Here is a 12,466-nt window from a genome sequence, read left to right as displayed (position 1 = left end):
AATGACTAAGTCTTTTGTTTATCAAGTTACATTTTCCTCAGATTCTAAGAATATGTGATTACTTTTGCTTATTGTTTTGCTTCAGTCAGTTTGGTGTGGGTGGAGGAGATAAGCAGCTCTTCCAGCCACTGATGAGAGCCTGTTTTCATGTCCTTGTAAGTGTGTCCGCGAGAGAATCGTTATTTTATGCTCTTGCTCAAATAGAAAATCTTCGAATTAAGTCTGTTCTGTGGAACTGCGCATCCTGTAACTGAGCCACTGATGCTAACTGAGACTGTGTGATCTGACAATACTATACAAAAGGTCCTATGACACCAAAATAAAATGCAACCTCAGGTTACCTCATTGCTACCTCCGCTATAACTTGTGTCTTGTCATCATTTTAGCCTTGATGCAGGGAATGACTAAAACTTTTGAATGCACAATTTGATACTCTAAGCTTTAATATAATTCAGCTTCACAGAAAAAAAGAGGAGGAAAACTTTATAGCACTCAGCCAGTTTACATGACAAGAGGAGCATATGGACAGGTATGACTACCCCCAATTTGGCGAAGAAACCACTTTCTTCACTTATTCTCTCTTGTGCATAAAGCAGACAAAAATAGGTCTGAAAATATTTCTGGTCTGGAATCAATAAATATTCATGACAGCTGTCAAATCAGAGACAAAATCCATGGTGCTGCCCTGAGTGGGCACATGGTCACACAACCCACATGTCCAGCAGTAAACGGACCACAGGTGGAAACGCAGCGCGGTGGAAAATAACTTTAATAAAACTCCTATGAAAACAAAATCCAGCAAAACAATAAAAGCCTGTACATTTGACAATATCCAGTGTCTGAGACATTTGAAGGCTAGTAGTGCGAAACACAGCTGCATCACACGGAAACCGACAGACAAAACCGTTATAGGCTTAGGCCTTTGCCCAAGGTTTAATATAATAAGATATGGTTCATATACTCGGATATTGCACAAAAATCAAACACAGACGCAGATAGTGGAGGAGCACCGTACGTCAAAACGGGGAGGTGGCTTTGCATTGCAGTGTAATGTCCCTACTGAGAAACCCCACCCACAGACTCCGCCCACACCTGCTTGTATAAAAACAAATACACTTAAAAAGAGAGCGGCACATATTTGCACATTCAATTCAGAAGCAGATCATTAAAAACACAGTATAAACAATACAGTTGCTAAACATTTGCTTTTTGTTTTGGTCCTAACATGTTAAAAGCATCGGTTATTTCTCAATGAGTTTATTGGTCATGGTTGATAGCATGAGTGTGGTGGCGCTTTAAAAGGCTGATATCCTTTTAGACTTTAAGACAAGTGGGGTAGAGATAACTCACAGGTGATCACGTTTGTCCAATAATGCTTTTGATTTGAAAAATTTGAAAGAAACAATGCACATTGTCATTTCAAAATAAAAGAAACTAAAAATAAAATATTTAGTTCATTAAAAGACTATTGGAAATTTCTCATATATATCTTTCTAAAAACATTCCAGTGTTCAATGGTCCAAATGAACTGAGATTCAAACAGTGGACCAAAAGGCTCAGGGCGTCTTTTTGTCTAATTGATCCTTCTCTTTTTTCATTATTTCCCTCACACAAGTTTTTTTTGTGGACTAGTGAAGTAGTCTGGCACATAGAAGTCTCGTGATAAATTCTTAAATGGCAAAAGAAAAAGAAAAACTCATTAAAAAAAGAATACAATCTTCCCGCAGTTTGAGGCACACTTTGAGGCAGTGAGACCATTAAAATGCATGTCCTGTGGGCTTTGTGCACATTGTTTTAAGACATGGGGGTTATTTTTTCCTTGCCGTTCTGCCCTCTCCGCAAACATCTGTTATCTCCACTGTACTTAAAACAGTTCAGGGGGCCTTGTCAAATCATGTGCCTATTCAGAGTCCATGCAAGCAGAGTTTCAAGTCCATCTGACAAAATTCAACCACTCCGAAACATGCCCACTCCGTAGGGACAGGTTCATCTTTAGTGTGGGCAGAATGGGTGCTTCTGTTCCCTTCCTTTGGCTGTGTGCTCCATCAGCTGTTGTGCCTGTGCAAAACTTGCAACGACGTTACCCACCATGATTCCACGGAAATGTCACAAGACCAATAATTTGGATTTTCAGGAGGCACCATTCCAGAGTGATGCAAGGTGAGGAGGGATACAGTGAGTAAGGGTGCAGGGTAACTGAACTGTCTCGGAGAGTAGGTTTATTCTGTATATACAGTATATGGGGGCGAATCTACTCATGTTTGGGATATTCTGCTAGATTCCCTTCTTTAAATAAAGGTGGATGTGACCCTGTCTCCCTTGTCACACTTCCTCTGCCCCACACTCCCACACTTCTTCATCGTGTCCTCTTGGCCCCTGACCTTTCAGGGGCTGTAGCTGCTCTAGGAGCGGTTGTCTTTGGCCACATTGTGGGCCATCCAGTTGACTTTGGTTGTCCAGCTCTCTCTCAGGGCTTCATCAAACTTCTGCCGGAACTGCTTCAGTGCCTCTTCGTCTGTTTTACCCAGAGCCAGAGAATCCTGAGGAGGGAGGGAGTGTAGGAGAGGAGGAGGATTAATCACGAGGGCAGGAGGACGCAGAGGCAAAGAGTAAGTTAATAAAATGGGCACATAGTGTTAAACAGCAGCTAACTGTAAAAAAAACAAAAAAAACAAAAAAAACGAACAACTTCATTTTAAATTCATTTTTACAGCATTTCCCAAGCAACATGTTGTAAAAACCAGTTATTTAATATGTTGCACATTCAAAAGTGTGTTTGTATGAATACCTGGGCATCATTTGCTCTCGAACCCATTATTCCACATAATTTCCAGGCGACATTTTTGGTTGTATAAAGGACATCATTTTAACACCAGACCATGAGTGGGGGATCAACTTTTCATGTCCCCGCTTACTGATGGACTACTGGAATGGTTCGAGAATGGCTCAAGTTACTAAACTGACCTACAGTATTAATTTAGTGAATCTGCACAGGGTTTGACAACATCCTGACACCATCATTTGACAGGTACGTCATGTATATATGACTTTGGCTGGTGACAAGGTAATTGGTAATAGGTAATTTGGTCAGGCTGGTTGGCGAAGGAAAGTCGGGGTGGCCTTGTATACAAGAATATATTCTTGTTATGGAGGTGATGGGGTCAGTGTTAACCGTGGGCTACAACTTGAGTTCTGCTTTGTTTACATTTTGGCAAACTGGCACCATTAAAAGCTTGTTAAATGAGCTATTAGCAGTTCCCGTTTCTCCTGTTCTAAACGATGTGCAGACAGCTGTCACTGGATTACTTTGATACTGAAGAAATCTTAAAAATGCGATCATTCTGAAGCAAGTCCTGGAATTATAAGACAACTTTTTCTCTAAACTGATTTAAGGGTGTTCATGGTCATCCTTCCTCTCCGTCCCCTAAATTACCGTCACTTCTCTACTGTTGGCTAAGAAGATTAAAGGCAGTGATGCCAAAAAGAAAAAACAAAAAGAAGAAATGGTGATGATACTAAACTGACCTAAAGTATTAATTTAGACTTTGCACAAAGTTCTACTGAATCCCCTCTCAGCTAGTCCATCAGTTGACATGACATGCAGCTTTGTTCATACGTCTGCCTGGTATGTAACCTCACAAGTGCCCTTCATTGCTTTTAGTGACTATACTTAGTGTTTCTTCTCGCCTACATCTTTTTGTCTTTGCAGAAAAGGGAAGAATCTGAGGAGATGTAAAAAAACCGCCAAACTAAAGATGTCTTGTGATAAGGTTGGCTGGCGGTTTCAGATACCTCTGAGGTAAATTCTAACTGTTGTTCCTTGGAAAACACCACCTTACCGGTCTGTAAGGTGCATATTGTACAGGAGGTACTGAATAGACTGTCGTTCAACTGACTCACCTACATATTTTATATGTATGAAACTAGTGTGTGATTGTGTGTGTGTGTGCGTTTGTGTGTTTAATACCTTTAAGTACTGGATGTCTTTGACTGACGTGAGCTCAGGCAGTCCAGCAGTCAGCATGAGGGCAAACAGTGTGATGAAGAGGTTCCCGTTCTTCCTCAAGATTAGATATGCCTCCTCACAGTACTGACGGAAACTACAACAGACACACATACACAAGCGCGTATTTTTGTCATGTACAGTACAGTGTCCACACTTAATTGAATTCTCAACCTTGTTAACCATTTTAACTTTTTTTCCCCAATAACGGAACATCATAGACGACGCTTCCTTTTATATAAAATATACAGCACTTATATCTTCAGTGTGTCCTTTTTTTGTTGTAAAGCATTTTGCTGTTTTGTTCTTCTGGAAACCATGAACTAATATGGCTACCACCAGCAAAGAATTCAAATTCCTGACAAAATACCACCAACAGATGTGTTTTTTATCACAGAGGCATGAGAGAGGCATGTAAGGTTGTACCATCTTTGCAAATGTAAGAAATCATAACTCCACAATAAGGTAAGGAAAACTAACAATCAGTGAAATCAAACCGTTTACTGTTTGCATAGGATTATAGTAATCCAAACCTAATTTGGTTTGGGAACATGCATGCGGTAAAATAGATCAGTTCCCAACCGCCGGTGTTGACTGCGACTCTATAACAGTGGGGCGGGGTCGAAGGTGACTAGCTAGTGGTGAACATGTTCTCACTTTTGTTTAGAGTGGAATGAGGTTGCCCGCACTCAGGTGACAAACACTTCCTTTACGTTTCAGGGACTCACCGGTCCCTGACTCCCTTACAGACTCGGACATTTAAGATGTGATCTTTTCTTGCAAGGAGCTCCCAGACCTACATTATCACAATGTGTATGTTTGCTTATTGTTTTTCCCCTGGGTTCATTAAAAGCCTGTTAAGTAGTTCTTCTATAAACGGCCGACCTCTTGTAACTTAATAACAAACAGTTTCATACGTTTTAGAATCTGCGTGGTTCTTTTTCAAGAAGTAATTCAAACCTCTATTTTACAATGTAAGTAATCTTAGGGGACACTGAAAATCAAATGACCGTAACTTTTATGGCCAGGTATAAAGGAAACCCGTCAAAACTTCCACTCTGGTGGTGTTTCGAATGTAATGTAGGTCATCGTATCAGAGGATACGTTTCCACCAGGGTATTTCTGATTTCACCAAATCATGTGTGTACGTGTTTACTGCATGGTACACAATCTAGTATTTTTTTTAACCCCCACATACCACATTTGCTGCAGTGCAATGTAACACCACTGTACTTCTCTTTTTTTTTTTTTTTTTTTACAGATAAACCATTTTCAGGATAAGGTTATTTTCCAACTCATGCTCTCGTGTCTGGTAGGATATATTTAAGATAAAGCACTTATAGGCTGCTCTTCAACAGCACCCTGCTGTGAAGCTGAGTTGTTGGATAACTAGGCAGTTTAAATGTCAAATGAGCACACTGCGTAATATCCATAAAGCCATCAAGCCAGGGCGATTAAAAATTTAGTGATGATATTTCACCATCATAGGTTTTCCAGCGTTAACAAGCCAGCATTTTCCATCTCAAGTTGAGTGTGACATAGCTTGGGCAATGTTAAGACAATACGGGCACACCATTTCGCAATGGGTCTGTGCTTCTTTACAACACAACAGTGAGTTATGGCTTTATTTAGACGATTCTTGCGCTGTAGTAACTTCGACTGCAGAAACGGTTGACGTTACACAGGACTTGCCTGCAGACTCTCAATCTCCTGCGATACAGTTACGAATGTGCAGTAGATCATGATAACAAATTACACACAGGTATTTCCACTTTTACAAAATGATTTGACTACTTGTTCCGTCACTTCTCTCTGCTTAGTAAACAATGTACCCTTCAGCAGTACTGCTTGATGAAGCCTATGCATGCCATACTTTCACATGCAGCGCTACACAAAAACATGTTTTTTTGAGGTTTGAATGTACGTGAGCTTATCAGAGATGATAGATTTGAGCTCAGTCATCTTTGTCAGACGAACAATTACTCAGAAATGTAGTATAAAGACCAATATCAAAATTATGCATGGTGTATCTTTAGTTTCACAAGTAAATAACCCATGTAAGCTTACATTATTTATGACAGCTTGGCACTTGAATCTTTTGATGTGCATTTGTATGACAATAGAAAAGGTTGGTGCTAATGAGTTTTATGTTTTAGATTTGTAGCCATTACATTTTGCAGACACTCAGTGTGTTCGAAGCACTGGGGGGTTAAACAATTTGTTAAAATGGAGTTACAACAAAGAGAAACATCACAAAGCGATCTGATCCTGATCCTTTCCTTTTGATCCTTCAGGATATATGAATACATTGTTTACAATCTCCTTATGATTTTATCTGTATGGGTGTGTAAGTTGTCCCACTGCTGATCTTGTTTGACTGAACTCTAAATGCTTAAATAATTGATCCATGTGTGTAAACTGTTCCTTCTGTCAAGTGAACTACAGCCCACTTTTCCTTAAACAAACAGTTATAGAGAATTTTAAAAAGACATTTCTCAAAGCTGAAGCTTGCGGGGACATTGCTCATCAGTGCCTGAGCTTTGACTGCCAGCTGCTGGTGGGAGAGGGTACTGCACCGACAGACTTCTACAACATGTGGTACGATTGTGATGCCCTCTTTGTCCACACGTTGGCTTTGTGCCTCTGATTGTGTTACCTATCTTCTGACAGCCCAGCATCCTTTAATTTTTGTCCCCTTTTATTCCACAACTTCTTCTTTACTCTCCTCCCCCTCTCCAAACAAATAAACATACTGTATTTTCAGTATGAGCTCAATTTTGCCTTCGATGACATGGATAAAATGTCAGTTCTAATATTTTCAAAAACTGCACATATACTTTTGTTTGTGTCTGAATAACATAAAAATACAAAGAATTCTTGATTCACTCAGGTTTTTAAGCCTTTATAGCCAAGTAAAACATTTAAGGCCTGTGAAAATAAAGCTCCCCATGTTACTCTCTCATGGGCAAAGCTAACTAATGCTTATTTCAATACTAGAGATGCTGACTGACAACACTTGTTCATAATTTTAGGTTTTTTGTGCTGGTTTGCTTTAAATTCTGCGAAAGGCCTGTTATAGTCCTCGGACAGACGAACCTGAAGTTGTGGTGCTGCTGAACTGTGCTGCATTACACATTTGTCTGTTATATAGCTTACCCTCATTGATTTGAAAGGGGTGGACAAAAAAATAGGAACACCTATCACAAACTGCACCCTCAAAAATGATCATACAGTTAAATCAACAGCTCTTTAGCACAGTTTCAACACAAACTGGACATTGAAACCTCCATGACGGGGTGATTTACTGCAAGACTGTTGTATAAGACTGCATCAGTTTTAGGCACATACTGAAAATAAAAAGACAGAAACAGTGGAACAAACCTGCCAAATTTTTCTGTGTATCCCGTCTTGCCCTGCTGTATGACGTGGATGAAGTCGTGTGTGAGGATAAATGGTACACGCTCCCTCTTGATGCCAAACTTGGACTTGAAGTTGCCCAGGATGTGGCCGAAGTCTATGTGGAAGAGCTGAAAGACAAGAGGGCCGATCAGTGAGCACCGTGGAAGCAGGAGAAACAAAATGTCGCTGTATAATTTATAGAGATAAAACACATTGTCTGTCTAACCTGTCCAGTGCTGCGGACCATGATGTTGTCACTGTGGCGGTCGCCAATACCCAGGACGTAGGTGGCTACACAGTAGCCTGCACATGACAGAGTGAACTCCTCGATGGCCCGATCAAGAGCATCACTGTCAATACACAACATACAAGTAAGCAAATTTTCACTGAATTCACACCTCTTCTGAGCAAACTAAAATGGTCACTACGGTTCCAAGAGGCTCATTAATCACCAGGCACCATCTTACCCAGAGTTTCTCTCTTTGAGCCAGTTGAGCAAAGCGTCCTTGTTGAAGGCGGCAGCTGCTGCCACGTTGCTGCTGGTCAGCTGGATGTTGGCAATCGTGTCTGCCGATGAGACGACCTCGATCAGCCCTGCCCGGTCACCTGTCGCTAGGCAACCATACGGTACGATTCTGCATACGTACAGAAAGAGAAACAAAGAGTTTAATGATATCAATTGGAAGAGTGTAAACATAGCCATCCTGGAGTATTTGGTGAGTAGAGATAAAAAAAAAAAAAATCCCAAAGGTGACACCTGGGAACCCCTACTGATACACAAAGAACACAAAGATTTCATCAAGCCCTTTTTCACATTCAACGTTGTTGCCACAATTTCTACTGTGTACATTTCCGAGGGAAAATATGGTAAATATCAGTAAGGCAATATCAATCAACAATTAATTACAAATCCGATTTTGCTTACACTTGAAACACTCATTTATGTATTGTAATAAATATCGGACGTAGTGGTGACTGATCAATTTTAGTCAGTTATTTGAACATATTAATGAAATCTGTCCACAAAAACATGACCCAAACAAGACCCAGAAATCTGCGCCACATGAAGGCAAAAACCTGATTTGGGTCATTTGACCAGGCGGTGTAATTGTAGCTTTGTTTGTATTGCTGCAGATCCAGTCCCAGTGTTATGTATTCATGAGATTAAGATATTAGGCTGTGGTTTATTTGGTCGTTCATTCATACAGCACTCCTCTGGGTGCAACTCACACTGTCAGACATTATACAGTATCGTTGAGACATAACAGGTGGGAGAAACGCAGGATCTGAAGAACACATGGGGATTCTGTGATGGCATGCAGACCAGCCAGATAACGCATTTTTTTCTTTACTCATTTTGACTGACTTTTTTTCACCGTTTCCACAAGATGGCACCCGTTGTTCTTTTGCAGAGCGCAGAGTTATGTGACCTGAAAAAACTTTACTCAGAATACTTCCTTTTCTGTCATAATTTACGGACATAGTCCCCCCAGTCTTATACACCAGACAGCCATGATTCCAATGCTCAAAGCAGACTCAATTTCTAGATTTCATTTGCAGTCTGACAGAGGTTTAATGGAGACCAAATGCCTTGAAGGTATTTCTTACTCAGCTTGATGTGACATGATGGTGGTTCTGAGTTTAAAGAACTGAATAAAATGACTACAGATGGCCGACAAGTACTGATGCGTGAGGTAAAATACATCAGCGAGAAATCACCAAACTTGCATGATTTTGTTACATTGTCCCTACCTTTAAATCTTAGTGTCCCCGCACTGTTTTCGAACTCTGAACCAATGTCCCTGTAATTTGAAACACCGTCCTCAAGCTCAACTGTCAAAACAAACCCCTCTACTGCTCAGCTCCAGATGTGTCAGTGTATGACGAAGGGAGAAAAAGTGTTTGTAACAGTGCAAAAGTGTGGATTTAATTAGGATGTAATGCAGATACTGTGTGTGTGCGTGCCTGTGTGTGTACATGTAGATGTCTAGGGTGTAAAAAGGTTGGAGGTCAAACTAGCATGGGGTAATTTAGTGTCTCCCTTCCTCTGCTGCACCCCACCACAGCTTCCCCTTCCCTACAGAGAGCAGGAACAAACAGCTTGAGAAAAGTCTGTCCGTTAAACACACATACACACACAGATGCCCGCACAAAAAAAAAAAAAAAAATCTCACCTGAGGTCCAGATTTGCCTCCTTCCATAGTAAATCCATCAACCTCAAAATCTGGAGGGTCAACATGTCTTGCCTTAGGTCTGAGAAAGAAAGTGAGTGAGGAAGAATAAAAGAGAAAAATTGTCTGAATTTCAAAAGGAAACTTTTCTTTACTTAGCAAATGGAAAGTGATTTCATTCCCTCTTCATCATGACCTTGCAGTCCCTCATACCGTCTCCATTCTTGAAGATGATTCCCAGGGTGTCCCCCCCCATCAGCTTATTGTTGTAAACAATCCAGAGTGGCTTCATCTTAGAGTCCATGTACCGACACCTCTCCACACTGATGGAGGAATGAGAGAGAGACAAGGAGTGAGACACAGCAAAGCATAGGAAAACAAATTATCTGAAACTTAGGCTATGATCGGAACAGAGATTCTCATACAGTTTCATATGGGGATTAGTGTTGTCTTACTTGATGCCAGATAGCAGGACATTGGGGTTTAGAGGGGAGTACAGGTCTGACAGAGTCTCCGAGTAGCCACTCTGCCTTAGACAAGTCATCATGGCCTCCTTGGTCAACATTGCCTCCTTGGTCTTACTCCGAGCATTTTTGGTGGTTCCCAGCTTAATTAGCTCATTGACTGACTTTAGCTTACTCAGGGCTTCCACCTGGTAAAGTCAAAAGATGGACGGCGTTAATGTTGGAACAATATTTCGCCATTTGAATTATTCACCCCTGTTACTGACAACTAACTGAGATCATTCTCCTTAAATGGACTATGTCAGCATTGCGATCCCAACCGAGTGTGCATGCTCTTCAAAACAGGAAGTGGTCAGATAAATGACTGTGCTGAAGAGGAAGTAGGAGGAAGCATCCAGAGGAGCGACTGTCAAAGCCAATACTGTAGAGGGCAAAGGATGACACTGGTGTCGCTGTGACAGGCTAAAAATACCATTAATCTAACCCTGCCAGGGTTAACAATAGACCACAGCTATTCCCATCTCATAGCAGGGACTAGTAGTGTAAAAGTCTGCAGCCTAGCTATGGAATTGAGGAATGAGACATAATCTCTGGGAGCAAAAATGAAAAGGAAACAACCTGTGAAACATGAGACAGGAAATAAACAGGGATCTGTGTGTGAGTTGTACCTGTTTCTTTAGAACCTCAATATGAGGGATGCTGCCTCTGCAGTAGGCTTCCAGGATGAGGGCAAACTGGACTGAAACAGCTGGCATGTGGATTTCTGACCTGTAGAAAGTAGCAGAAAGCAGCCGCGCTCAGAGGTGTAACCTCTCAAGACTCAACTGCTGCTGTTCACTAACATGCCATTTCTTTTAATTTCTTCTAATGTACAAATACTATTGCCATGTGCATACAAGTGCATGGATACACCTCAGACACAGGAGTCTTTACACACCGTAGGTGCCAGAAGAGGAAGTGTCCTATCTTGCGGTTCCCCTGGGCACGCTCAAGCAGGAAGTGGGTGAGGGCGCAGTCATAGTAAGGCTCATAACGCAACACCTGCACCAACTGTAGCAGGTACTGCGACAGCTCCTCATCACTGGTGCGTAGAGAGAGAAGGCAGGGTCAGAGACAGAAACATGTGAAGGGGTTTTCTGAAAGGCTGTTTTCTAGCTTTGATCCTTTTTTTTCATTTTAAAATTTTAAGTTGGATTTTAAATGATTATGTGCCTCTGCGCTCCTCAGGAAAAGAGACAACACTAGGCATTATCACCTGACAATAAATTCATGCATATAGTCATTTTTAGTAAAATAATACACCAAGAAGAAGGAGAATTGTAGCAAGGTGCCTCTGAATTACAGAAGAAGCTTGTTTATGAGGGGAGGAAAAAACACTGTATGATATAATATCTGTGTGTGGGTGGATACACGTTTACCTCATATCACGCAGACAGCGCACAGCATATTCTCTGACATACTGGTCAGGGTAGTTGAAGTCCAGAAGCTCCAGAGCATCTCTGGGACTCAGCTTGGGCCAGATCTGAAGCAGTGCCTGCAGCTGAAACACATATTTGTTTTGTTTTTTTTAATTTTAAGGCTGATTTCAAAAAATCTGATTGTGGTAGTTTTCTGTCAGTTTAAGATGTTTAAATGCAGTAACACTGTTCCGTTTTCAAAGGTGGATGTAAAACCATCAGGCTAATACTGAACAGAACAAAAGTCGTCTTTTTTGCCAAAAGTGTAGCACCAACCAATACAAAATATGATTTGTAGACCTCAAACTAGTATATATTGAGATAATATTACATTGAATTTGATGTCCAGGCTATGTTATAAGTTGTCATTTTACATGTAAAAAATGTTTATATTTATAAGTTTGACTGAAAGTATTTGAAGGATTAAAAATACTTTCAGAACAGTATCAAATATGAACTTTTTTTTCTTTTAGAATTCACTGAATATAAAGCAAATCACCTGCTTACAGTGGCAAGAAAAAGTAAGTGAAAACTTATCTGCATTTATGTATAAATTTGTGTTCAAATATGGTCAGATCTTCATGTAAGTTACAATTATGCACAAACACAATCTATATAAACTAATGACACGGATCACTGTATTGTTTTTTGTCCATATCAAATACATCATTGAAACATTCACAATGTAGGCAGGTAAAATTATTTGAAGCCTCAGCTAACGACATCAACAGAAGCTAACTGGAGTCAGGAGTTCGCAAAACTGGAGTCCAATCAATGAAGCGAGATTGCAGGCGTGGGTTAGAGCTACTTTGACTTATAAAAAAAGCATCTGCTAGTATGGACCACGCCTCACAAAAAAAGATCGCAGAAGACTTACCATCAAGAATTACTGATGCATAAACATGCAAAGGGTTACAAAGTCATCTCAAAGAGTTTATATATTCATCATACCCAAGTTAGACAAACTGTCTA

General features: G+C 40.6%; 1 protein-coding gene across 2 annotated transcripts in view; it reads right to left on the bottom strand.

The window, feature by feature from the left end:
* Positions 1-436: 436 nt before the first annotated feature.
* pik3cb (phosphatidylinositol-4,5-bisphosphate 3-kinase, catalytic subunit beta) overlaps positions 437-12,466 on the bottom strand; it is a 58,986-nt gene continuing 46,956 nt past the window's right edge. For both annotated transcript variants that reach the window (XM_040130757.1, XM_040130756.1), the window contains exons 14-24: positions 11,456-11,577; positions 10,975-11,118; positions 10,706-10,805; positions 10,029-10,225; positions 9,787-9,896; positions 9,577-9,655; positions 7,870-8,037; positions 7,629-7,752; positions 7,385-7,530; positions 3,968-4,100; positions 437-2,540 (exon numbers count right to left, since the gene is read on the bottom strand). In XM_040130757.1, the coding sequence (XP_039986691.1) occupies positions 2,403-2,540; positions 3,968-4,100; positions 7,385-7,530; positions 7,629-7,752; positions 7,870-8,037; positions 9,577-9,655; positions 9,787-9,896; positions 10,029-10,225; positions 10,706-10,805; positions 10,975-11,118; positions 11,456-11,577 (1,461 nt within the window). In that variant the 3' untranslated portion in view covers positions 437-2,402. The remainder of the gene's footprint in view (positions 2,541-3,967; positions 4,101-7,384; positions 7,531-7,628; positions 7,753-7,869; positions 8,038-9,576; positions 9,656-9,786; positions 9,897-10,028; positions 10,226-10,705; positions 10,806-10,974; positions 11,119-11,455; positions 11,578-12,466) is intronic.

Source organism: Xiphias gladius, chromosome 7 (assembly GCF_016859285.1).
Source record: "Xiphias gladius isolate SHS-SW01 ecotype Sanya breed wild chromosome 7, ASM1685928v1, whole genome shotgun sequence".
Lineage (NCBI taxonomy): Eukaryota > Metazoa > Chordata > Actinopteri > Istiophoriformes > Xiphiidae > Xiphias > Xiphias gladius.
The sequence above is the reverse complement of the archived record's forward strand: the minus strand, read 5'-3'. Positions and strand labels throughout refer to the sequence as shown.